This window comes from Crocodylus porosus, unplaced genomic scaffold (assembly GCF_001723895.1).
Source record: "Crocodylus porosus isolate Cpor-Errol unplaced genomic scaffold, CroPor_comp1, whole genome shotgun sequence".
Taxonomy (NCBI): domain Eukaryota; kingdom Metazoa; phylum Chordata; order Crocodylia; family Crocodylidae; genus Crocodylus; species Crocodylus porosus.
In genome coordinates, this window is record NW_017728935.1 from 8,299,597 (window position 1) to 8,326,865 (window position 27,269).

The 27,269-nt window shown below is 50.9% G+C and overlaps 1 protein-coding gene across 1 annotated transcript in view; it reads left to right on the forward strand.

The window, feature by feature from the left end:
* The window catches only part of PLXNA2 (plexin A2), a 264,936-nt gene that overhangs the window by 158,683 nt on the left and 78,984 nt on the right, over positions 1 to 27,269 (forward strand). Inside the window, exons 5-9 of the mRNA XM_019546861.1 lie at positions 8,128 to 8,228; positions 14,568 to 14,691; positions 15,313 to 15,466; positions 16,837 to 16,933; positions 21,153 to 21,267. Of these exons, the coding sequence (XP_019402406.1) occupies positions 8,128 to 8,228; positions 14,568 to 14,691; positions 15,313 to 15,466; positions 16,837 to 16,933; positions 21,153 to 21,267 (591 nt within the window). The remainder of the gene's footprint in view (positions 1 to 8,127; positions 8,229 to 14,567; positions 14,692 to 15,312; positions 15,467 to 16,836; positions 16,934 to 21,152; positions 21,268 to 27,269) is intronic.

Here is a 27,269-nt window from a genome sequence, read left to right on the forward strand (position 1 = left end):
TGGTTTGTTCGTTCTTTCTGCCAGCTTTGCATGCTGGCATCCTGAAAAATTAACAGCTGGAACGGATGAGCTCTTCCCCCTTTTTTTTTTTTTATTATTTCTTTTATGATTCCTTCTGGAGCACATGGCCATGTTTTTGTGAATGAAGAAGAGGGGAAAAAAAAACCTCATTGTAAAGTTCATCAACTTTCAGCTCCTGCTCACTGAGTGATAGATAGCTTTAATTACAGTGAATTACTCCGCATCTCCACAGCACTCCCCAAAGTCATTAAAAATAGATTTTCTGTTTGAACTCCACTACCCCCGATGGGTCTCCAGGCAGCACACCATACTGCCGGGCCGCCCCGTGGGCTGGCTCCTAGTCGCAGAGGTCAGGTGCTCGTGTCCGTAGCAGCCGTAAAATGTGGAAACTTTTGCCTTTATTTATTTGTTTATGCATTTATTTGGAACCAGATGGTTGCCCGCGTTCTCACGTTCCTGGTTTATGGCTGCGGTACGTGCACATGTGAAATTTAAGGGGCTTTGGAAAGACTCTCATTGATTTTTACCAAATACAAATAACAGTACAGGTCACCCAGTCAAGGAAAGCAGCAATGAGACTTTATCATTTAATTACTGGGAAGTAGGTTCATAATTAGGGAAGTGAAAAACTCGGCAGCAGACGTGCCGTGTCAACCGCAGGCACGAAGGAGAGGAGTTGTTTTCCCCGTCGCCCTCCCTCTCTTCTTCCCGGGGCCTTGTTGCGGACGGGTTCGGGGCTCTTTGTCGCCGTGTGAAGCAAGCAGCTCTGGACGTGGTTAGTTCTGCCGTGTCTGGTTACAGACAGAAACGCGTTTCACTCCTTGCTCGTGCCACCGGGGGCCATAAAATCTGCAGGCGCCGTTCTGTTGATGCCCGCGCCCCTGCCCCTCTCCTCTAGCCGTGGAGAAGAGCAGCTTGCGCGCGCTCCCTCTTTCCCCCCAAAAGCCGGTCGGTCACCCGTCCCTGTCGAAGAACGCCTGCCTTGCAAGCGGGGGCAGGTAGACGCAGGTGTGCAGTAAGCACAAGTCCATCATCTCGCCCTTTTTTCCCCCCTCTTCCTGTCTCTCCTTTGCTTCTGCTTTTCTTTCTTGCACTTCTTTCTTCTCGTTTCCTTTCTTCCTTTCTCTGCCCCGCTCCTTTTCTGCGTGCTTTTTGTTTTCTTTTTAATCATTGCTTCTGCATCTTGCTCCTTCCTCTTACTTTTTTTTTGTGATCGCTGCTGGTGGCAGAAAGGGGGGGAAGATAAACTCACTTCAAGACGTTGCTTCATGGCTCTGCTAGCTGGAGAAACGAGACGGGGCTCAGAAATCCAACCTTCATCTCCTGCGAGGCTCTGCGGTGGCCTGCCGGGCCAGCCATTGCTTGTGGCTGAGCTTGCAGGGGTTTGCCAGGTGTTGCTGTCCTTTCACCGCAGCATTTTGTATCTAACATTTGTTTTCTGAATTTTTTTATTTTTTTTTTGCTCCCTGATCTTGTCCTCCCTTTGTTTCCTAAAGCAGCCCTGATCCATGTTGTTTCTCCCTTGGCCTGCAGACAGCCGCATGTCTGAAACACGATGTTCCTTAATTTCCCTTCTCCCCCAATGCGTCATTTCACACGCACAAACGCGTTGGTCTCATAAGGATAATTAGGCTGGCAGAGAACAGTTTGAAAACAATTAAAACACAAATGAGTTGTTCTACCCGGCCTCCAGAAGGAGCAGGAGAATTGGAGTTTTTCTTCCCTCGGTGTCTCGAAGGAGAACCTAAGCTTTCAGAGCCATGTCAGGATATATGATAGTGCCCGCCAGGAACGGGAGCGGTGGGGGTGTTTCGGGGCTTTTCCGGCAGAACGTAGATGTTGTGTTTCCCATGCGCAAGAATTGTTAGGATATTTGGGTAGTTTGCTGCAGGAATGGTGGATCCTGTATTAGTCTGGTGAGAACTGAGCAAATATCGCTAACATGTTCCTCTGGTGTTCACCCAGATGTTCAAATGACTTTACATCAGCTGTGTTCACACTCGTTTTGTTTTCTTCTTGTGAACATTTCTTTGGATGTTATAGCAATTGAAGTTTCCTGGCCTGAGCCTTTGCAGAGAGCAAATTTTGAAGCCTAGTTCCCTAATACTTCAGGAAAATGAAAGGTAGATTCACTCCAGATTGTGTAGTCACTCCTCCACTCAGGGAACTGGTGCAAAAGCAGTGCACTTATTTGAGAAGTCATAAAAATACAGGATTGTGAGGGGCCTCAAGACATCCTCTGTATCTATCCAGCACTGAGACAGATATTCAAAGTATGCTTAGCTAATGAGCATAAGCTAAATAGTTTGCAGAAAACAGCTTACTAATTCCAGGGATGCCTGGGAACAATTCTTTGGTCCGTCTTTGGCAGGCAGGCAGGCTTGTTTGATTAAATGGTCTCGTTTGGCCTAAACACCTCAAGATCTGTGAATCCATGAACTGTGCAAAATAGACACATAAATTTAAAAGAATTATCAAATAATTTTGAGTAACAAACATGTTTGCTGAAGTTCTTGTTTCCTCGCGGGTGTTTTACGAGCAGAAAGAGAGTCCAAATTCACCATATAAATTACTTGTAAGTATTGTTATTGGTGTTTGTTATTTATAGAGCACCCTAAGAGCACGCAGCACTTCACAAACATGAAAAGGAGATTAAACTGCATGTAAATGTATTGTAGATTCATAGAAGTGGGTTCTATAAATCTTTACATTGCAGCTTATGGAAGGGACCAATGCGGAGAATATATCTGAATGAGATTAGGATCCCATCCAATTCCCACTGATGTCAATTTGAGCCTTTCCATGGGCATTAATGCACCTTGGAGCAGGTTTGTAGTCTGCAACACGTTGGGTAGAGCCCCAGTAACCTGTTTTTCCTGAACCCCAGTGCTCTCATGCACTGACCAGTTGCCCATGACTTCTGCCAATACTGATGAGTAACAAATCATTCCCACCTGCTAATTTCATATGAACAGTATAGATTGATTCCTGAACTCCCAGGTGGGACTAGCATTAGCTGGATGCCCATTGATTTCATATGGGGAATCTTAGAGAGAGTCTCGCTGCTTTGGGGAGCCCGCGTGGGAGAGAGCAGAAAGGGGGGTAGCTGTATTCTCTGTGTTGCAGAGAGGAGTTCGGACGTAAATGCCTCTCCAAGAGGGAAGCATACCCCTCCTTCAAGAGCTCAGTAGCCTTGTCTGACGTTAACCCACACAAACCCACAGGAACAATTACTTTGTAGTGGCTGGGCCCAGCAGGGTGCCAGGCCTAGCAGCCCCCCTGCAGGGTTGTGAGGCCTAATCTAATGCCTGTAAAGGGGTTTGAGGTCCTAAGATGAAAGGCAAAAAATGCAAAGTATTTTATCATTTCAAACCCACGTTGTTGTAATGCCTGATTCACCTTTTGCAGGCACTTCCCGGAGCAGACTCGGATGCATGCAAAGCGAATCCAAACACGCCCTCCCCGACCCCTTGCACCTTAATTAAACACGGAGCTGCCCGGCCATCCACCTTCTCAGGCACTCGCAGACCCCCCAGCACAGGGCGCAGGAGTCTCGTCCCTGGGCCAGCTCTGCTCTTCCTCGCACTGCTCTGCTCCCATCACCGCCCAGTGCCCGATGGGCTCTTTGCTTGCATTCACTTTAGCTCCTGCGTCGCCACTGGGAAACTGGGATGGTTGCGGGGACGGGTATCTTACCCAGGAGCCATGGCTGGGAGTGGGAAGAAGGCTTTCACCTTTGGGACAGAAGTACTTAGCTTTCTGGGCCGTCCTGTTGGGTTTAGAAGTTCCTTTTCCCTCCCTCACCCACTTATAGTTTCATAGTTGGTCGGGTCGGGAGGGACCTGAGCAGATCACCAAGTCCGACCCCCCGCCATGGCAGGACAGAGTACCTGAGACACTGAAAAGAAACACAGCTTAGTTTAAACCCCTCAGCTGACAGCCAGCATGCGTTCATTTATCAGGAATTTTCACCAGGCTTTCCATATGCCACAAGGATATTCTATCCAGTGGCATATTTTACCTTTAAAATTTGTGTATTTTAAGTCATTTATGGTGCTGGCGGTCTTAACCAGACCTAGATAGGCAACATATGTACAGGCTCTTCCTACAATGAGTTGAACTTGGCCATGGCCGAGTTGGGACTACTGTGTAGCTGTCAGCTGTGCTTGGGGGTGCTTGTTCTGTTGCTAGAGCAGTAGGACTCAGAGGCACCACCAAACCTTGGCCCTGTTGTGCCAAGTTGGCACTGTAAATACATGTATGGTGCTAAAATGCTAAATGAGTGCCATCCGCATACAGCTTGGTGACTGCACACCTAGTATGGACCTTCTACCCCTGCTTAACTCACCCTTGAGTGTGACCCAGAGGCCTCCAAGATCATCACGCTGGCTTATACCAGGCTTCTTGGACTGAAAATACCCTCTAGTCTTTTTGGCCCTGCTCAGATGCACACACACACGCAAATACACACATGCAAACACAACACAACACACAATTTTTTTTAAAGCTGTTAAGTAGGGCGCAGGAAACAAGAAGAATAGCAGCCCTATTGGTTTCATGTTCAGAGGGGAACTGGGTTCTCACTATATCAACAGCACTTGGCATGAAAGTGGCCTTTGTTGAGAGAGACACAGCTTCCTTTCAGGCCCTCACTCCCCAGCTGCTGAGAGCTGGGCGCTGTTTTGACAGACAGAGCGAGTGTAATGCAGACAGTTGTTTTAATTTGCAGCCAGTTGCAGACATCACTCACAAGGGGCCAGCAACCCAAGGAAAGGAGCGGCGCACTTGGCTCTAGTTTTCTCTGCACAGGGGCTCTGTTTGCACGGCGGGGCGGGGGGGCGCCCACTGGCCGTGGTGCCGGACACGCCAGAGCACGGCAGGCAGCGCACTGGCATGGGAGAGGCGAACAGGCCCAGGAATCAGAAACCTTCTCCGCAGCCCTACTTGGGCAGGCAGGGCTTTTTTGTTATTACTATTCTTTCCTCTCCTCTCCTTTCTTTTTCTTTTTTGAACTTAAAAGCTGCTTTTTCTGTTCACTTTCATCTTTACCTTCAGGGCTCCTTCTCCCTGGAATTCCTTATTGCAGCTCTGGATACGCAACCAAGTAGTTTGGGGTTTTGGGGGGGTTTTTTTAGTTTAGTGTTTTTAGTTGTTTGTTGTTTTGTTTGTTTCTTACATGAATTTTTCCCTTTGGGTAATGGAAAGCCCTGGCATTTACACACAATAAAAATCCTCACTTGGGGGACCTGGTGTCCACATCCACATGGACTCCCAGGCCTGATGCACCACTGTCTGACTGGTTCTGTACTGATGCAGCTCCATTAAAACCATCAGCAATTACCTCGGGGTCACACTGGAATATAAGAGTGAATCGGGCACGTGGGACTTGGTTCTGTGGTGCTCTGCATCTTGTTTCCTCTTTTACATCTTTACAAATGAACACAGAATGCCTCCAGTTTAGGATTTTCCATTAGATTGCACTGGTGAAAAACACCTTGGCTCAGTGACTGCAATAAAGTGCACACAAGGCAAAGATCAAGCCATCGCATATAGCACCCAAAAGCCATTGCTCTGTCTAGAAGTAACAACCGTACCTTCAGAGTCTCACCTCCGGGGACAGGGAAGAGAATGGCATAGGATCTCATCTGCAGCAAGGGAGTAGGTGATATAGTACAGTACACCGTGGCCTCTGGTCTTATCCTGGAAAAGAAGGACTGGCAGTGTTTCAGTAAGATAGGATCTCTGCTTGGGAGGAGTGACCATCACTAGGCTATAATTCAGCTTCCCGACTCAGACAAAAGCTCACGGATTATATGTTGTGGATTTGCTTTGGATGACTGCCCTGCTCAAGTACATCTCGCAAGTCCCAGCTCAAAAGCAACAAGTTCAAAAGCAGTTTTTGGGTGCCGGTCACTTACATCCCATCTTGGACCATCTGAAATGTGAGAAGTGGTTTTGGGAACTGCTGCTTGGACTAGGACCCTGCCTCTTGGCTGCTAAAGAGAGCCCGTGGTGATGCACTAGCAGAGACATAGCACCAGTGCAGTCCAGACCAGCTCTGAAGGGCTTATCCCAGACTGCTGTATAGTCTGTCTGCACGGGCTGAGTCCTGACCACCACCCTCTCTAGGCCTTTGAGGCATGCAGTCCTGGCTTTATGTCATATTTGCTGTAAATGGTCTGTCTGCATCACTGATGCGGAGATATGCCCTGATAGGTAATAGCAATTGTTAAATTATACAGTAATAAAAATATGTGCACATCACCTTTCATCTCAAGGGATTTTAAAGTGCGTTCTAATGAGTATATGCCCTTTGAATCAATGGGCTAGCCGTGCTTGATGGGAACACAGGAATTATTGTACAGGATTAGAGCAGTGCTTCATCTAAAACTAGAGTCTTCCTCCAATTGAGGACAGCTCCAGATGCTTCAGGGGAAGGTATAAAGTACCTAAGAGTGGGCAGATAACCTGACCTCAGTGAGTGTCTCCTTCTGACCCTATTAGTATGGGGGCTGGATTATGTCCAGGAGCAGACATGAACTGGTTGTTTCGGATCACATATTGTTCTCCATGTGATGCCCATTTCTCATGCTTATTCCTGCTACAGTCTTGGCCTCGTTGATATCTTGTGGCATTGAGTCCGCAGCTGAAATATAAGGCCTTCTGGGGATGGTACACGATAAGTGTGCAAAAAAGAGCACCAATATCATGTGGTGGGTTTGGGACAGGAAGTGCAGAAACACACCAACTCCGACTGAAGTTTCAGGGAAGGGATTTGAAAAGTGAAAGTGAACTAACCTGACTGGAGTCTGACAGTGACACTGAGATTAAAGCCTTCACCTTGTAACCATATTACAGGGGCCTTTAATGATGACAAATCACTTGGGATCTCATTGCATCTGCAAGCAGTGACTACCAGTGGTCAGATGCCTCCTGATTTTTTGTAACCTGTTCCCCAGTTTCCTGTCTCTGCTGCACCAGTAACTCCAGGTTTACCCACCCTAGCAAGCCATGCAGCCCCACTGTCTGATTTAAGAAATTTTCGGTCCCTTATCTGACAAAGTCTGTCAGTGATAGTAGAAAACAGAATTGCAACTTCTGTTATTTTAGCATGTCCTGCTCAGTATTGCGAAGTCTGTACTGAAAGGGTCCCCAAGGTCTGCTCCTCCCCTAGGAAACTCATGGAAACAAGTTCTGCTCATGTGAACCCACCCAAGTGACATTTATTCTGTTTTGCAGACCCCCATGAGGCATATGAGCAGTTTCCTCCGGCGTGGTGCATAGGATTACCACGGTAGATCTGGCCAGTGGGCCTTTAGTCCAGCACAAGCTCACCTCTCCCATTCCCCTCACCAGCGTTGCTAAGGGAGGCAAAGACCACTGTGATATAGTTGTGATATTTTCAGTGCAATGCAATAATTCCTGATGCAGCAGCTACCTACCCATGCCTGGAAGCTGGAGAGCCGATCAACTTTATCTCAGCCATGTGTCGTTGCAGACAGTAGCGATAGGCCGAGAATTATCCCATCGTGTTCAAACATTGTGCTGCAGTAGCCGGGGGGCACAAGGAGGGCAAATGTGAAATGTGTGTGTGCACTCGGAGCAGGCTAGGACTGAGCCCAGAGAGCATGGACTCCCCCTTCCCGCAGACACTGCCCTGCCTTCGCTTTGCGGCAGAGCTCTTTCCCTCCACCCTCAAAGACACTTTTCCCCAACCTGTGTGAAATGCAGTTACCCTTAATCTGGGAGAAGTGGATTGTACTCTCTTTCTGGGACCTTTTTGGTGAGAAAGGAAGCTCAGAGGCAATTTCTGGAGTGGGGTAAAGCCCAGGACCGGGTTCTGTACTCAGCTCTTGCTGTGTGCCTTCAGCCAAATCATGTAACATCTCGGTGCCTCAGTTTCTAAAATATAGTTTTTTTCTTTCGATTTCCAACCCTGCAGGGATTTGTGAGTCTTAGCAAACTGAAGTTTGTGAATGGCTTTGCAATACTCAAATAAAAGTTGTTGCAGAGGCGCCAGGGGCTGCTTTTTCCTTTGCCTGTTTACTGCCTGTTTGTAAGAGGAGTGAGACTGGATTGAAGGTGGGTGTTTTGCTTTCTTTCCAGGTGTCCAGAGTCCCGGTTGAGTCGTGTGAGCAGTACACAACCTGCGGGGAATGTCTGAGCTCGGGAGACCCTCACTGCGGCTGGTGCACTCTTCACCACACGTAAGTCCCTCAGTAGCTGGTGGCCTTGCACGGCCACTGGTTATCACAGGAGCATCCCTGAAAGCCTCCCAAATGCCCCTGCCTCCACTTTGAAAGAAAACAATACCACCCTGGCTCTTGCTTTCCTGGGGAGGCATTCCCTATCCTGCAGGGCGAATGCCATGGGCAACCACTGCCTTAAAAAGGACAAGAAAAGAAAAGGTGCCCCTGCAGGTGGGCAAGGTGGAATAAATCCAACCCAAAGCCCATGTCAGGGGCTTGAAACCACGTGAACTGAATCGCTTCGGCACGGACCCCGCGAGGTCCAGCTCTTTACCAGAGTCCCTGCCCATTTTTGACCGCGCCGGTGTTTCGCAACAGGTCCCTAGCAGAGAACTGGGTGCGTTCTTTGCCGCTGGGCGAGACGGTTTAAATACTGCTCTGCAATTCCTGGAAACGGCATGCCCCGCTCTTCTGTCGCTGGCTGAAATCCAGCAAAGCAAGGAAACCGAGAGCTCGCCGGGGGCTCTGCGCTGGGCTGAGCCCTAACTCACGTCCACGGACACAAAGGAGTAAAGTTGTGGGGCTTTTTTCCGGGGAGCTTCAGGAAACAGCCTGAATTCAGGAGGTGCCTGTGCTCGGCCTCTCTCCTTATGCCACAATAACGATCGCTTCCTAAAGCGGAAGGGGAACCCGGCACTCGGAGTCGGTGGGGGGAGAGATCTAGAGGGCACCGATGGAAAGGAATCGAAAGCCCTTCGGCCCCGTGCCAGCCGGCAAAGCGCTGCCATTAAATGCATGGAAATCAGGGCGGAGGCAGAGGCGCAGAGTTCAGGGGCCCACACAATCGCTGTTGGCCACATGCCGAAGCAGCAGGTGTTAGGAGGGCCAGAAGGAAGAGAGGAATAAAGGCTCGGATGCAAAATCTGGACTGGATCGGGGACTGGTGTGGTTTCGGACCTAACTTCCCCATCACAGCTTGTGGGCAGTTTGCTGAATTTCCAGCCGTCCTGGCCACAGCCAGGGGAGCTTTATGGAAAGAAGCGGTCCCGGGGCCGGCTCGTCTGCTGTCCCACGCCTGTGCCGTATGAGCGAGAGATGCCGTTGTTCGGCACTGGGGGCACGGGGTGGCCCTCGCCCCTCCCGCCCCATTCCCTTTGTCCTCCTTGCTTTTACCTTGAAGGCTGGCCCGCCCAACCCTCGGTGAAACTGTCCATCGTCTCCAGCAGCCTAGGACCTGCAAACCTGTGTGGCCAGCCCAGCCTTGGTGCAGCGGTTTGCCCTGGCTCCTGGTCCCAGTAAGGCTGGTGGCATTAAGGACTCAGAGAGCGTATCGGCAGAACAAATACAAACTGCCCCCATGGCTAAGGAAGATCTGTTATACAGGGATCTCAAAATCCAGGTGAAAAAGCCCTGACGTGACTGGTCAGCAAAAGCTGCAGGGTGCGATCACCCCAGACAGGGCGATTTACCGCCGAGCTTGGCTGGAACAAGCGGCCGAGCCAGGGCCTGCACGTGGGTTTGCACGCACAGTCACAAGAAACCTTGGCGCTCCTGTGGTACCTTCCCGCCAAGGCCCACTGAGCACCGTAATAACCCTAATGAATTAAGTTTCACAGCTCATGGGGGAGGCAGGGAAGAATTAACATCCGCCTTTTGCAGAGAGAAAAGCTTAGCATCCAGGGACAAAGAGACGTCCTTTCTCCCACCCTTTGTCTGCCGTGTCACTGAACGTGTGCAGTGAGGGGTCTCTGTCCTGCTACATGCACGCGCAGCGCCTTGCGCAGTGGGGCTCTAATAATTGTGACGACGTTTTTCCCTGGGTCACGCACCAGGTCAGTGATGGGGGAGGAGCAGAAGTGAGGACTCCTGGTTCCCAGGCCTCCTCTCTCACCCAGTCAAGCACGGAGACTGGTGGCTTATAGCAAGGGAGCTCACGCTAGGCAATGCCGCACACATACAGGCAAGATAAAGGGCTGAGCACAGCTGGGAGCCCAGGAGAGCCAGACCCTGCATTGAGCTAAGGATGTGAAGTTGGCCCTCGGCCTGCGGTACGCAGGAGACCGTGCCATGTTTTCCCTGCCTGGTACCTCTCCATCCTCCCTGGGAACCGCTCGGCCTTCCCACCGCCTGCTCGGTGCAAAGATCTTTTTTTTTTTTTTTTTTTTTTAGCCCTTGTCTTAAGCTGTAAATAATGGAGTTTATCTGGCTGCTCATGAAGCCACTGTCATCGTTGCGCGGAGGCCCCCAACGCCAGAGCGTTTGTATTTCATTTGTCATCTCTCGCCTCTAATTTTTACATTTCGCTCCTGCCAGATGGACCAGCTGCTGCTGTGTTCAGCGGGGAGGTCACGGGTCAAGATGTGCCGTTCACGCTGCATTCATGGAGGATTGATAAAAGAGAAACACAAACGGGGGTGGGGGGGCCGGGAAGTGTGACACGGAGAGAAAGAAAGAGCACAGTTTGGGCAGCGGGTACGTGAGCCAGTTGGGATGCAGCGAAAACTAACCATGAGTCTTGGTCCAAACTGTCTTTCCCACCAGCTAATATCTTTGCCTGTACACCTCTGCTGGGAAAGAGAAATGCCAGGATAGCTTGAAACACCCTTTGCTTTAATACCGTGTCCTTGGCGGAGGCAGAGGCAGGGAAGGAGAGCAGGGGAGCCCATCAGATGGCTTGACCGCGTAGGATTTCTGGGTAGTTTTGCGGGCTCAAGGAACACAAACAAGTGCTTGAATTTGCAGGTGCTTAGCATACAGCTTCCTTGGCCAGCCTCGAGCCAGCAAAGGCTTGGGCATTGGAAAGAGCCGCCGTGCTGTGAGCTGGAGCACACGTGTGACCCCTTTTCCCAGATGGAGTCAGAGGCGTGTGGCATAGACACTGTATTTAAGATCAGGTTCGTCTGAAGCAGGAAGATCCAAATCCTGTGCCCGCCACGGCCGTGAAGCCAAGTGTCCGCGGCTCGTTATGGTTGATATTATCTACTGTTTCATATTTCTATCACAGTTGCACCTCAAGGCCCCAGTCAGGGACTGATGCTTCGTTGTACTTGGCATCGTATACACACAGATGCTTACAGTCTAAACCTAATTATGTCTGTGGCCAAGTTGTTTGCAAGGTTTAAACCTGTGAGCTCTGGATCTAAAAGCAGGAGCTGCTTGCTTGCAGCAGACCCAGGCCTCTGTATACCCACCTGGTCACTAGAGAAAGGTTGTGATAGCGCGGGCCCTATTTACACGTGTCCAGCAGCACGAGTCCAAGAAGCAGGAGGGGAGCAGTGGTGGGAGCGTCTGGGGTGACGTGAGTCGAACTAATGCTTTTCCACACAGATGCTGGTTAGTCTCCAGCAGAGGTGCTGGGAGGCATGCAGGGGTGGAAATGGAAGCAGCAAGGGGTAGGCCTAAAATTTAAATTGGAGTGGAGGCGAGCGAGGTTTGAGCCTGGCTTCCTGTTGCAGTGGATCAGAAAGCACTTCCACTGTAGGCTCCCCCCTCAACCTGGTATTATTCTAGGTACTTTCTAGTACCCCCAGTATGTCTCAGACCCTGCCAAGGCCCACAGAAAGCCTGCAGCGCTTACAGACTGACCAGCTGTTCTGTTTCTTCGGTATTTCCAGGCTCGGGTTTTCTTGCCTCCATCTTGCGGGGTGCAATATTCTGCCAAAATCAGGAGGGCCCCAGGGGAAAGAAATGAGTGGGGAATCATAAATGTCTCTCTGAAGCATGGAGAATTAACATTCCCTGGCAAGGAAGTGACATGATCCAAGCCAGAGCCCTTGGAAGTTTCTGACTTGGACACCTCTGGCTTTTGTGCGTTGGCTTTTCTTGCTCTGCATTTTTCTCAATAGCTTTGACGCCAAAACAAGCCATCGCACTTAGAACAAGGGCTGTAACAACACGGCAGATGGGAGCTTAGCCTGGGATATCAGCAGTAGCTCATACATCTCACGGTCAAGTGTCAGCGCCTTTGCAATGACCTTGCGTGGGCATCCGGGGTAGGGACCTGGGAGCTGCAGCATCCAAGCGCAGGCGGCTAGGACTTGATCTAGGAGAGCTAGAGCGGTAGGCTGTGGTAGCTGAAGGGCGGTGGACCAGTCGGCGGAGAAGGACCCTGCACTCGCTGTGCAAACACGTTGCAGATGGGTCTAAGGAACCTGGGGCATAAAGTAAGGTTCGAAAAACCTCACAGAAAAAAGAAGGAGAAATGGGTTTTCTTTTGCAAAACTTCTCAGTTCACCAAGCAAAAATTGGAAATTGGATTCATTGGGTAACGCCCCAAAGAACGAGCAGCCTGCCCCAGGTCCAGCAACTCGAATCCCAGCTTGGACTGGGCTTGCCCTACATTCGCTGGATGGAAGGAGTTAATTGTGCTCCTCTTCCAGCAGCTCCTCTCTTTGGGAGGTAGGAAGGAGATTCGTTAAAGAGTCTCTTTGGCCCAGCGAGATTTGAAACCTGCAGTCCTCTTCCATATGCTGCTCTTTACAAGTATGTTATTGTCTACAGACCTATTTATCTCTGTTAAGGCTGTTGCCATAAATAGTATGATAAAAAAGAGCCGTTCCAGCGAGTCAATGAGATAAAGGCTCTAGTCAAGAGCTCACTTTAGAGCTATCTTACAGATTCACTTAAAACTCAATAATTCTTTCCTTTGGCAGCATTCATATTTAGGTCCATTATATTCCAGAAAAAGGAAGGAGGGGAGGGTGAAGGGAACAGCTGCATCAATTGCCAGGTATCAGAGCTGCCGTTTGGAAAGGGAAAGTGGCAACCTCAGAGGGCTTTTCTTATTCAGAAGCAAATGGCTTCTCAGTAATGAAGATCGCTTAGCTGCGCAGCGTTTGAAGTCCCAATTTTGCCAGGCTCTTGTCACCTCATGGAGAAGAGGTTTGGCACGGGAAGATTAAGACTCTCTGTGGAGCAAGCAGCATGTCTGCTCACTTATAGCTCTGCCTACAACTGCATCCAGCCCTAGCGAAAGCAGAAGAAAACAATAAAAGACCCTTTTTTGTTAAGTTCCCTTTTCCACTGACTCGGGTCCTAATGGCAGAAGTCAGATAACCACACTTGGTTGCTTACATTCACAAATGCAGCCAAATAGATGTTAAAAAACACATCACAGGGGTCCTGGGGGCTGGTGTCTGTCATAAGGGGCTTTTCCCTGTGAGGCCATTCATTGCTTTCGGTCGAAATGAGAAGAATGATGAGTGAAGGTTGAGGACAGCCCGGTAACGCCATTGAAAAAGTCAGCATAGAGGTGAGGAGTCCACACTTCTCCTAGGCATGCGTCTGGCAGCCGATCACCCGTGGCCGTGTCGGCAGGACACGGACCACACTCCCAAACTCAGCCTTAAACACAGCAGAGCAGAGCCGTGAGCTTTTTGCATTTAGGTCTCCCAGTGAGCTCGCCAGCACCTTGCCTTGTCTTCTCCTCTGGCCATGCTGTACATAGTACGGATAATAGTGGTCACTGGCTGCAGCGAGTTGCATGGGCTGGTTTTTTGTGCTGTGAAGGAGCATTTCTATTCCTAGGCCTTCATCTCCGATGCTGGGCCAGAGGGCGGTGGTAGGGTCGATTAAGCGCTTCACTCCACCTTTTGCCATACCGAGAGCAGCTGTCATTCTGAATCATGATTTCAGTCCGCTCAGAGGTCCTGGACTTAATGACTTTGGGGGTGAGCCCAGTGCCGAGCACACGGCGCAGCCCATGCTGGCAGCAGCACTCATCATGCAGCTTGGCACACCTCCTGGTTGCTTTTTGAGGAGGAAGTGGTGGGCCGAGAGCTGGGGGAGGCTCAGCCATGAACACCGAGCTTAACTCCAGTGTCTCCAGGCTGGGGATAAGCGAGGCCAGCTTCCCGCACATCAGCTTCAGGAGGAGATTAATTAACCATTGGGTTTTTCAGTAATTAAAATGCAGATGCTGGCCCATCACTGCCTTTTGTTGCTTGTTATTGAGTAATGAATTTATTGCTCTTGGGAATGAGGCGCCACAGGCCTGAGCTGAGCGGAGGTGCTGGGCCAGCTTTCCACAGGTGCTGAGCACCCACAGATCCGGCTGCAGTCATGGGAGCAGGGGGTGCTCCAGGCATGCATCAGGCTGGGCTGTCTCCGTTGGGGCTCTCTCTGTTGTCCGCACAAAGTCCCCAGTCGTGCATTTTGCCCAGCCTAGGAGCCTGGTGTTCAAGTGCTTGGGTCTCCATCAGCACACCCGGCTCTTGCCCTTCCCGAGCCAGCCCTGCGCTGCATTTGCGTGCCGCTGCCCACGCACCGCACTCCAATCTGGTATCGCCCCCACTCCCCCGGCAGAGCCAGGTTCACTAGGTGTCCCTGGGCACCGACGCAGGCGTGGTTGTGTCTCAGGTGTTCCCCGAGGGACAGCTGCGAGCGCGCAGACGAGCCGTACCGATTTGCCGACAGCATTGCTCAGTGCATGAGCATCACCGTGCAGCCCAGCAGCATCTCGGTGTCCGAGCACAGCCTCCCGGTAGGTCCTGATGCAGCCACGCAGCCAGACTGGGGAGGTAGCTTGACCGTGGGGAGAACTACAAACGGCAAAGTCGCGCGTGTGCTTCAAAGCCGCGTCAAAGGGCCACTTTTCCTCCGCAACTTTTCTTGCTAAGGTGGAAGGGGTCAGTGCGGGGAACCATTAGCACTACTGCACACAGCTTGGCATCGGGGGCAGGGAGCAAGGTCCATGGAGCCTTGCTGAGGCTATTGTGGAGGCGGTGGAGGCAGGTGGGTTGCTGCCCTGTGCACATGGGGTGCAAGGGATCTCCCTCTCACATGCATTGGGGCAGGGGTCACGCACACCCTGCAGGGTCTCTGATCCCTTCCCACCCCTTCTTCAGTGGCCTGGAAACTATTGAAGGATCAATATGGGCATTGGGCATCCCCTGTTTTTCTCTTGCTTTTTCCTGTGCTGGTTATGGTAGAAATCAAACCCTAGCTTGCAAGCCAGCTCCTTCTCTGTGTGGGGCTGACACGCTAACGGGTCTGCTGTTGCACAGAGAGGCAGTGGGTGCTGCACACATGAAGGCAAGGCAGGACATCCTGGTTGCTAATTAATTCTTCGTTGTTTCTCCCCGCTCTGTTTTCCTTGCTCCAGCTGCGCCTGCTGGTGAGCTATGCCCCCGATCTCTCGGCTGGGATCACCTGCCTCTTTGGGAACCTCACCGAGGTGGAAGGCCAAGTGCTGGGCAGCCAAGTCATCTGCGTCTCGCCAGCAGCTAAAGATGTCCCCACCATCCCTGTGGACCAAGGTGAGCGGCTGGCCTATGGGCTCTGAGCATGCGCTCACGCGAGCCGGCGCAGGGGGAGCTGCCGGACAGAGCAGGCCCTCGCTGGGTGCCCGGAGCTATCCGGCCGGAGCCCCAAGGATGCCGGGTGGCAAAACGCCAGCCAGGAAAACTGCTGGAGGTGGTTGTGTTGTGGTAACGGACCTGAGCCAGGTAGCCCCCTCTTCTGTCATGCTCGTCAGGGGGGGGGGCATGTCGGGGCTGCCACGCTGAGGCTTGACTCCAGGACGGCAAGTGGGTGGCTAGGGTTTCTATTTTTTGCTTCTGATCTTTGGGTTGTTTCTTCATTAATGTCACCACTGTCATAGTTTCTCTCTCTCCATAACCCAAATGCTACTTGCTTAAAACTCATTTTCCCCTTGGCCTCCTTCCAGGTGTCAGCTGAGCTTCCCTGCTGATATTTTCCTATTTGTAAAATGTTACATTCAGTTTGAGTGCTGGAGAAAGCGAGGGGCTGAAAGCCTGGGAGGACGCCGGGCGACTGAATAAAAGCATGCTCCAGGCTGGCTTAGCCAGTGCGGTGTAATCACGCTTACTCCATTGGTGATCCTTTGAAAATGCTCTGTTAATGCCCTTCGCTCCTCACCTCCGAGGCCCAGCCCCTTCCAGTCCCGGGCTGTGCTTCAGGGTAGACGGCGATGATTGATTGCAAGTTTATGCTCAAAGCAAGCACTCTTTAAGGACTGGCCTGAGGCCGTCAGGCTGACTTCACTGGTGACCTGAGGTGGTGTTTGAATGCTGGATCTAGAAGATATTTTTGCCTCTCACCATCAAATCCATTTGGAGGGACTCTGGAGAAAGGCCTTATAGGGCTTTGCTACCAGACTCGACTGACCAGCCATGAAACAAAACTGGCAGGTTGCCCGGAAAGCCCTCGGGGGCCTAAGTATGATCCTATCCCACCCTGCCCAAGTCCCTGGGAAAACTTGAACCCCGCTACTTCTATAACACACCAGCACCATAGCCTTTACCTGAGTCACAAAAGGCAGCAAGTAGGAGGAGACCCATCTTCTTCTTGCATGAACTCCTTTTTTAGGGATCGAGCAGGGCGGAGCAGGTTCACTCCTAGGCTGCTAACTTCACTTAGGCCCTAAGAGGTGGGCTAGGACCGGGCCTGGTGCAGACTGGCTGTTCAGAGGGCCTGAGCTGTGGTTCTGCATCGTTGGAAGATTTTAGCTGCAGGGGGGACCAGACTCTCAGGTCACAGGCTAGGCCGGGCTCCTGATGCACCCGTGGGGCCTGCACCCGCCCAGGAGGTGGATGCACCAAGGGTCGAGGGTGCAGCCTGTGCCACTGCTGGAGTGACACCCGTCTCTTCCTCTTCCCTTCTCCAGACTGGTTTGCGTTGGAGCTCCAGCTGAAATCCAAGGAGACGGGCAAGACGTTCGTCAGCACAGAGTTCAAATTCTACAACTGCAGCGCCCACCAGCTGTAAGTCGCCCCTCTCCTGCCTTCCCTCTTCCCCAGCCCCCTGGTTCTCGCTAAGCCACGCAGTGCGCGGCCCCTTGTCTCCACAGGTGGGAGAATGGGGGTCTCTGTGAGCTTTGCAATGCGCTTACCCAAATCCAGGATTTTTCCCAAGCTGTACCCGTGCCCTATGCCTGAAGCCACAGCTGCTGCTGGGTGTGCCACTTGTGGCTTGGGAGCTCTTCTTGTGTCACCGAGATGGGCAAAGGCACCACGTGCGAGGAGGAGCACAGGGAGTCCCAGCGGGGAAGGGGGATGAGCGGGGATCTGGAGCTTGGGCCCTGGCTGGCAGGAGCCCTCTGGCCCTTTCCGGCTTGCCTGATGCTGACAGTCTGATCCCTGGGGGCTAGGGAGGGAGCCCGGAGATCTCGGCGTATGTGCGCGCGCACAGAGGTTGCTGTGCCTTCCCGGAGAAGGGATGTCTGAGAAAAGCTTAACCTGCTGGTGCCCCCAAGCTGCATGATCCTGCAACTGTGAGCACAGCTCTCCCTACTCACCGGCGGGGCTGGGGAGGAAAACACCCAGGAATGTCTGCGGAGGCCGATTCGGAGCACCCATCGTAGACACGGGAGCCTTTTCATCCCCAGCAGCCAGGAAAGTGCAGTGCCCAGTTCTGCAAAAGGACAGGAAGGAGAGGGGTGCCAGGAGGGCAGCGGCGGGGGCTGGAGCGGCAGGGCCAGGGGCAGTGTTTCCTAGGAACAGAGTTTGTACCAGAGAAGCCTCCTTTGCTGCGGCTCTTCGCCCTGCGGCTGGGCTAGAGGAGCTCACGGCACTTGGGGCTCCATCCAGCTTCGTGCTGTGCGGTTCCCGGAGCGGCTGGCAGGTGCCAGGAGCTGCCGTGGGGCAGGCAGGCGCTTGTCTGTGCTCGGGAAGCAGCTGAGCATCGCAGCAACTCCCCCACCACTGACCCTTCCCCTCCCCGCCCCAAGCCCTCAGGACACGCAGAGCTGTCTGGCCTGGGGTGCTTTATGTGCACGCTCCCCAAGTGTTTTTGGATTTCTCCCGAGGCAAAAACAAGCAAGTCTGGATCCTCCAAAAGAGACGAGTGCAGAGCACGGGACACCCCGGGGCAAGCCTGACTCCCTGTGCTCAGTGCTGCCGGGAGCAGGGCAGCTGCAGAAGCGCGGCGGCTGTTAGCCTGTCCTGCCCTGCCTGACCCGTGGGACTGTCCATGCAGACTCGGCCCCCGCTTTGCCTTCTGCCTTCATCCGTCCCGCCTAGCTTTGGACGTGCCAAGCCACGGGCTCCCACTCCCACCCTTGGAAATCCCATGCTCCGGTAGGCTTGGCTCTTGTGCAGGTTTTCCCTGGCACTCAGTCTGTGTTTTGCCTTTAGTTTCAGCCGAGGTACTATAGCCATAGGGGCTGTATGTGTCCCATGATGGATGGATCTCATTACTTCTGCTGACAGCCCCTTTCCACCCTTCCCAAAACAGTCCCTGTCCCCGCTTCTGTTAACACCTTTCAAATGCTGCTAGACAGTCATGTCCCTGCTTCACTGTCCTTTAGCCAAGCGCTGTGGAAGTAGCTTGCTTTCCTCCCCCTCCTCCTGAGTCAACTTTCTGGTACCGTAATCAGTTTGGCTTCTCTTCCCTGAATTCTTACTCATTTGGCTGGAGATATATCATGTCAGGAAACCTGGGCAGAGTTCCCCCTGCTTTTCACTTTGCTTTGCAGCCTTTGGGTCCTGCAGAGGCAAGGAGAGCGGGCCAGATGTGCCCCTCTGGCTGCATCCTGCTGTGGGGAATGGCTTTGCTTTCTCCAGGGTACAGTTCATTTGGTACGCCGGATTATGCCTCTGTGCACTTTTGCGCGCACATTGTACGTGCCAGGTGCTATGTGCACTTTGTCTCAGGAGGGGGGATGTTTCGAGAAAGGAAACTGGTCCCTTGTCTTGCCGAGTAGCTGGCCTGGGGTGGAAATGGCATTTGCAGCTCGTGTCAGCCCTTGACAATTACTTCATGAGTCTCCCAAGAGCTCCCCCAGATGCCCCCGCCGGAGACCTCTCCCTTGCTGCACCCGATGTGCCAATCACTAAGTTTGCTTGAGGCTTCGTAGCAGGCCAGAGGACATTGGAGGTTTGAGACTGGTGCAAACAGGAGGATGCTGTCTGAGCAGAGTGGTTTTGCTAAACCAGCCCATGGGGCTAGTGCCACAGAGCTCCTGAAATCCCAGCAGTGCTTAAAATGCGCTGAGAGCGCTTCAGTGCCCAACAGGAAAGCAAAAGCCCAGGTTCAAGGCAGGGGCAGGGGAAATGCTGCAAACCAAAATGGAGATAGAAATGGGTCAAATAAATGAGTAATTAAATGAGCTTGCCGCGCTTGATATTCCTACCCAGATTTGCATTTGCATGATTAGAATAAGCCTCCTTAGCTATTAAGGTCACGACAGATGCATAAGAAGGGAAATACAATTGCGTTATGAAAAGGGGAAGCTATTAAAGATGCATTTTAGTCACTGCAACTTGCGAGAGAAAATAACAGGCCATTGCCTCCCTGCCCAGCTGGCAGGCAGCACAAAAAGGGGTGTAAAACCCATTCAGTCACAGTAAGAAGCCCAAACCCTTTCCCTTGGAGGACTGCAAGCCAAGAACTTCCCAGGTGCACAGAGGCAGGCAACCCTTCCCATCTTCCCCAACTCTGGCATTGCAGAGAGAGGGCTCTGCTGTTTGCCCAGATCCTGAATCTATGTTTCCTTTCAATCCTTTAAAGCCCACCTTAGGTCACAGCATTTTGTGATCTTACCATTGATTGCAATGGGAATGAATATGATGTCACAACCCGAGAATTATGACATCAGATGGAGAAAATCATCAGCCAGAGCAGCTGAATTCATAAGCTACAATGATGTCATCTCCGCTGTTTGGAAGAAATGAGCCTGTTTTCAGGCAGATGCTTCCCAGTATTGTACAATAAAGAGGGGAAAAAAATAAACCATGTTGAAGAAGCAAAAATGCCTGTAATGTAAATGTTTTTCAAAGATTTTCCTTCAGGATCAGCTGTTCTTTAAATAACTCCGTGCAAAACATCAGCTAGAGCTTTCTCTGCAGCGGGGACAAATACATGAGACTAGCTTGTATGTGGAAGAGTGGAGTGACAGAGCCTGAGCTGACCTCAGTTTGCCGGACCCACTAGATGGTGCTAAGTTATTACTGCTGCCATAATCCCCACGCATTCAGTACGAGCTAAGGTGCCAGGGCCTTTGGAGGGTGTGCACATCCCTGCTTTTAAGTGCTTGAGGTGAGAAAATCACCAAGATGCATCCCAGGGCTCCCAAGCCCGGGGGAAGCATTTCTGCAAATAACAACTGCCGTTGTGAACCTTTCTGTTTCTCAGGAGCCGCTCAGGTTAAACCTTCTTACCTTAAAACAACGGAGTGCACTTCTTTCAAACTTGGCTTATTTTGTAGATCCGCTTGAGACTTAAAATCAAGCCAGGACGTGTGCACGCACACACATGTGCACACACACATACTAACATCTTCAGACCTACTCTGTGTGTATGTATATATAGAGAGAGAAGGCCTGAAGATGTTTTATATTATTCTTTGGTATATATATATATATATATATATATATATATATGCCTTTATATATATATATAAAGACAGAGAGAGAGAGACATATATAGAGAGAGAGTAGGTCTGAAGATGTTACTATATCCATATCGATATACATATACCTAGGACCAAAAGCTAACATTTTATAAGAAAATGCAGCTTGTAATGTACTATATGTTGATTTAACTGGCAGGTCATTTCAAGACTGACTATATTTTTGGGCATGAGCACAAGTGGAGAACCCTTTCACCCCCTCTTGTGAGTGCTCAGTTTGTCACACTCAACACTGCATTACCACTGCTTACTTGTGTAGCCCCCACAAGCCCCCCTAGGCATTCTGTGGATATATAATGATACCAGTCCCAGCCCCAAAGAGCTTCCACACTTAATAGGCAAAACTATTTAGAGATGCAGAAGTAAATAAGAGCAAGCAAATGAGGCAAGGCTGCCGGGCATGCTGCTGGTTGGGTCCCCGACTCTCTGGAGATTTGTTTCATTTTTCTGCATGAAGGAACATCTCTGTGTATAAACCAGCATCTCCAGGTAGGTCTCTCTTGCAATACCGAGTGTATGACCCAACGACAACCTCTGTGACGCGGTCTTCCTTTCTCTCTCTGTCTCTGCAGGTGTCTGTCCTGCGTGAACAGCGCTTTCCGCTGCCACTGGTGCAAGTATCGGAACCTCTGCACTCACGACCCCACCACCTGCTCGTTTCAGGAGGGAAGGATCAATGTTTCAGAGGTACTGGGATTGGGTTAGGAAGCACTTTCGGGTCCGGCAGTAACCGCCACTTGGCTAACGCTTTGCATACGAGTGTCTCCCAGACCATTGCAAAGATGAGTAAGATTCGGTGACCCTATTCTACAGCTGGGTCGCAGCGGGGTCTGCAAATGGCCTAACGGCAGGTCAGCTGCAGTGCTGGTGGCCAGATCGCAGGGTCCTGTTCGCTGGGCTGTGCCGCCAGATCTGAGCTTTGTGCTTTCTACCATGATTGCATAGCAGTCAGAGCTGGAACAGCCCCAGGCTTTGGGGAAGAGAACCGAGTCGAGATTCAAGCTCTGTGACTTGAGCCCTGGTCTGCTAATGCTTAGGAGGAGTTGGGATGCCAGTTCCAGGACTGTTGATGGAAGCAGGCTCTTGCTGACCAGTTTGCCCAGCCTTGTGCAAGTGCTGTGGAAAGGGATCCTAGAGGCTTGGGTGTTTCTGTCTCCTTTGACTTGGGGTTTCTGCTTCCTCAGCAGAAGAAATAGCCATGCTCCTACTGATTTCCAATAAAGAAGTAGCCCCACTTCAGCAGAACTGGAACAAGGCCACGTTGTGGCTTTCATTAGCTTCCTCAATGCTATCTTCTTCCATTACAGACACCGCACGGGCTCACAGATTGGTAACCAGAACAACACTTCAAAGCATATTGTTGCGTCTGCCGTCAGCCTGTAAGCTCTGCTGGGCAGAGATCACATCCTTGCTGCATTTGGGAGGCGCCAAGCACAGCTGTGGCTGCCATTAGAGACAATAATTGTAGTAATGTCTGTGATCCAGGCAGGGTTCTGGTCTGTGCCTTTACTGCCTGTGCAGCAGACATGGCTTTACAGGGTGTCCTTCAGACAGTGTCACGAAAACGCCTTCCTGAGCACAAGTCAGGTAGGCGCAGACAAGAGGAGGGCATTAGACAGTGATTTAGAAATTACAAGTGGCTCCGAGAGTGGGAAAAGGATGAAATGCTGTCAGGAGCAATGGGAGCACCCATACAGACCACGGTGGGACATGCATGGCGCCATGAGAGCAAGGAGGCCAGCATTAGCCAGAAGGCAGAGACAGGGGTGCAAGGTCCTGTCAGGTGGAGAGTGGAGGGCTCAAAAGGACTCAGTGAGGAGAGAAATCAGTCTGCAGCACCGAGGAGGAAGAGCAACGAGCCTTTGGCTCCTCTCAGGCAATGTGATTCTTTTCTTCTCTCCTTTCCCGCTCACCATGTTTTCCCTTTTCTCAGGGAAGACACAAATAGGTGGGGAATATGGGTGGTGGGCAACTTGCAGAAAGCAGGGTTAAATGGCTGTCATGCAGCCTGAAAGGAAATGAGATGGAAGAGAATAAGCCACCGAGGAAAGGAAGAGCATCGAGTTTCCTTCATTGCCGTTGGAAGCTCACTGAATCAACAAGCAGCGTGAAGCTTAAACAATCCAAGTGCCTTTCTGGTTAAAGCGATGCCAGGAGACTTGTAGACACAAGACAAGGAGCAGAAATTACTTGCATGTGTATGTACATCGGTGGGAAACTTCAGCTGTGATGAGAAGGGCAAGCGTAATTGGGAACAGGTGCTGCCTTGCTCAAGAGTAACGGGGAAGGCGCTGACGCCGCACCCTCAAGGAAGTGTCTGGAGCAGCAGAGAGTGAAGATGCCCAAGGAAAACTCCCCCGTGGAGACAGAACAGGAGCATTACCAGCCTGATACAAGACCAAGTCATTACCTTTCAAGGTAGCAAGAGGGAGCAATAATCTTGGTATTTGCTCCTCTGTGGTGATGTGATTCCTTTCTTCTCTCCCTTCCTGCTCAGCTTTTACTCCCTTCCCTGGACTTTGCGGTCGTTGATCGCACTACTGATATCCCAAACCCACCCAGCCGGGGAGGGTAGTTTCCGACAGCTGAAATGGGCTGCTTCGATGCTGTTTCCTACCAGTGGATGCTGTGTGATGGCTGGTGCCATTCTGGTGATTGCCTTTGACGAGACAGATGGTTCGTTGCTCTGCACGGCTCCTCCTCACACATGCAAACCTAGCTACCGATGGATAATTTATTTGCTTGTTGAAAGCAGAGGAATTACTGCTTGTATGTGCCGTGTATTTCTGCTGCCTTTATTCTGGGCACTTCGCTCCTGCTAATACGTGGAATTGAGTAAATGTCTGGTAAAGAGTTTCCTCGCTCAGAACAATTCAGAGGACGGCGTTCCCGCTGCGTTCTGACCTGATGTATTGGCTAAACGTTCGTGCTCGCCGGCTTCTTTCCCTTCATAACAAAGGGTTTCTTATCTGTGGAATCAGACCATAAAGAATGATATTTCAACCCAAATGGGCTCCATGCAAGGAGGGGGCACACACAGAAGCACACAGGCATGCCCCTCCGTGCAGGAACTCAGCATCGTCCACTGCATTCATACAGGTGTGGAGACCCTCTCGAGCTTTTAGGTTTAATTTCGCTTTATCTGCTGTTCTCTACAAGATTTAAAATAAATGGAGCCGAGTGCCCCTCTGTTGCTGTGCCCTGCAGAGATCTCCTTGGATTCCCTCGGTTCACTTCCTTGGGTGCTGGTTGGATTTTCCAGTGCTTATCGAAGAAGGAATGGTGCCCAAAGCCCTTAATCTGCCGTTCCTGGAGGGCAATGGTGCAAAATGAGCATCTTCATTTTCCACAGACTTAATCTCTGCTTGTGTTTAGAGTCACATCTGTGTGTAGGCAGCTGGGGAAAGGCAAGAGAGGTCTCTGAGCACCAAGGGGCACCTGATGTTGCTGAGGAATGGCACTTGCTCCACCAAACCTCTTTCCAGCCGTGACGTACGAGATGGAGCCTGGCTTTGTTCTCAGATCTCAGGCTGAGTCTCCGGTGCTGGCCCTTGAAAACTTGTCAACTCAGCCCATTTGATCCGGGTTCATCGGCGCAATAAGCACAGGCCCCCACGACGCCTTTCACGCAGAGTGGAGCTCCCCGACTGAGGGCATCTTCCATCAGCCAAAAACCTCTCGCCCCTAGCGCAGTGTCTCCCTTAGGAGCCAAACGAAATCCAGGTGATCTACGCTGTACGAGTTAAAGCAATGAACTGCTGTTTCCTCAGCAGTTCTTTTAGCCTGTGTCTTCAGCGAATATCAGCAGGAGTCGCGTGGTTAAATCTCCCTGCTCGAGGGGCTGAAAATGCAAAGTCCTGGGTCTCACCTACACCTCACCCAAAGCAAGGCCTTTTTAAGTAGAGGCCCTGCAGGGACCTTGTAGCCATTCAGCATTGCTCTGATCCCCAGGGTGGAACAGATGAAGCCCTAAGTCTGAATTTCCCTACTTCTGGGGCATGTCTACACGAGACACTGACTGCACAGTAGGCTAATAATACTACGCAGTAGCACATCGCATCATGGGCAGTGTTAATACACTCTTGTGCGGTAGTATTAGGCTACTGCACAGTAGCATCACTAAAAAGGCGTTCGCCAGTGCTACTGCGCAGTAACTTTGGGTACTGCGCATTGATTTAGTACTTGATTATACAAGTACTAAATTAAATGCGTGGTAAGCCCTGCGCATTAATGAACATGTAGATGCACCCCTGGAGATTCAAGTCAGGCCTATAACATGATACGAATGCACGTGAGAGGGCTAAGCTTGTGCATGCATGTGTGTGTAAGGTTTATGGCTAGCAGATGCGTCTGTAAATGTATAAAACATGCAGACAAAGAGGGATGTAGATACATAAATATATTCTTGCGTCCCATCCCAGTGGAGTGATAGAACCAAGTAAATCCTATTAGCTTCCCAGAATGTGGGATCCATTCCCTCTTTGATGTCCACTGTGTGCGGATAATGTCATTTCCACATGTGAGATGCTGAATCAGGGGGCTGGAATGAGAGCTTAATAGAGCGCCAGATTTCAGTGCTGTTCTGACTCCTTAGCGTTTTGGTTTGAATTATTATTGCTTTTGCAGGGATGTCTTTGCACCTGATTGTGTCTGTTGCTGCTTTCAGCACTGCTTGCGGGTCTTTGAAAGAAATAAAAGAAAACTGAACCATCCCCATTTTCCCCACTGCAGTCCCAACCTTTCAGTGCACAGACTCGAAGAGCTGGATCGTGTTGGGGACCTGTTTTAAAGCCCATTGAAGGCAGTAGGTTACTTTCCATTGGCTTCAATGAGGTTTGGATTTAGACCTAAGTGTTGGCGTAATATGTTTGTTGAATATGTAGGTATTGGGCAAGTCTTTGCAATTACCCTGGAAAAGAATTTGCAAGAAGGAAAAACCTAAATGCAACAAGATTAACTCTCCCATTGTGAAATGGTGTGTTTGGATTTACTGGAAACCTTTGTTATCCTTAACTTTAAGGTCACTTGTCAGCTAGAGCACTTGCTGTCATCTGGGAAGGGGCATGGGGAAGTGTTACATCTAGACTGCTGTGGGGTGGGGTGGGGTGGTACTATCTCAATCTATCGGGGATGACAAGACAGAGGTCCCCTGTATTCCTATAGGAGGAAGCGTGTCTACACCTCAGCTAGGCAATGCACAGGGATGTTTACTGAAGAAGAGCAGGCTGATCTGAACTGCTGGGCTTTCATTTATTATTGATGGTAATCTGGGTGCTGGAAATGTCACGGCACTTTACAAAATGCAGGCCAAGACACAGGCTTCAAATGAATTCATACAACCCAAGAGACGGGACCAAAGGTCAGGTCATGGGAACTCACCGGTGAGAAGAGCCCAGCTTTGGTTCAGTTTGTCCTTTCTGTGTTTGATTTCTGAGGGCCAAATTCTATCTTCCTTTCTACTGGTGTAAGCGAAGAGCAGTGCCACTGGCATCAGCCACTGAATTCCAGATTTACACCATCAACAACCATCCGGGTCTGGCTGACGGCCAGATGGATTAATGTTGATAACGTTACACGTGTTTGTAATATGCGATGGTCATGAAAGGTTTTCAGATGATAAGACCCTCACTGTTGTTCCTGTTGGGTCAAATCCTGTAATGCTTAGGTACGGGAAGTGCCCCACTGTGGTAGGGTAGTTTTGCCCAAGGGTAGCAGTGGGGTACTGTTACCACTAGGCTACAGAGGCAGGCTCCATCTTGCCCGCTGCCAGCATTGCTTAGGCCTTTTGCATTAGACAACCGCCGTCCCAAAAGAAAAAGGGAAATGATGCTGTGAGCAGGGACCAGAACCTGGGACTCGCTGCTTCCAGAGGAGTCCTCACTGGGCCACAGAGTGACTTTGGCTTGCTTTCCTTCTGGCGCCAGGGCTCTGCTCTCTTGGCTACCCAGTGGGCCAGCTTCAACGGGAGGGATGACAAGGACCTCCACCTAGCCTTACCCGTAGCCTTGTCCTCTGAGGGCCCAGAACCAGGTCTCCTACTTTCTTGGGAAGTGATGTGACCGCCATCACCACCACCTCAGTACAGGTACCTGGAGAACCAGTTTGAATCTAGCCTGTAAAGGCTTGAGCCATTCTGTTCCACTCCAGAAGTGGCTGCATTTCATTGTTGAAGACGTGCAGTTACTTCGCAATCTTTGGGGATAACGGTGCCGTGGAAAAGTAATGCAGTCATCACTCCATGAACTGTGTGTGAAGACTCTTCACTGACAGGATGTCCATAACAGTCTATGCCACGCATGCATTAAAGCCCTGTCTTTCTCCAGACTATCTTAAGATTCCCATTTATTCCGGTGTACAGAACTCAGGGAGGATAATGAGAGAGTCTGGTGTGTGTTTGTTTAGCACGAGGAGGTAGTAATGGCCTTTCTAAGTCGCTGCAGGATTTAATTTTCATGAATGAGAAAATAAAGTAAACTGATTATAGAACAAATTGCCTATTTCACTGATGGCATCTCTCTGCCCCTTTCACAGTGCACTCCACAGACATGCAGAACTGCACAGCACGTGCCCCTAGAGGAGACTCCCCATTAGTTGTCAGCAATAGATTTCATAGGCATTAGGGCTGGAAGGGACCTCGGGAGATCATCGAGTCCAGCCCCCTGCCCAAAGGGCAGGAAGTCAGCTGGGGT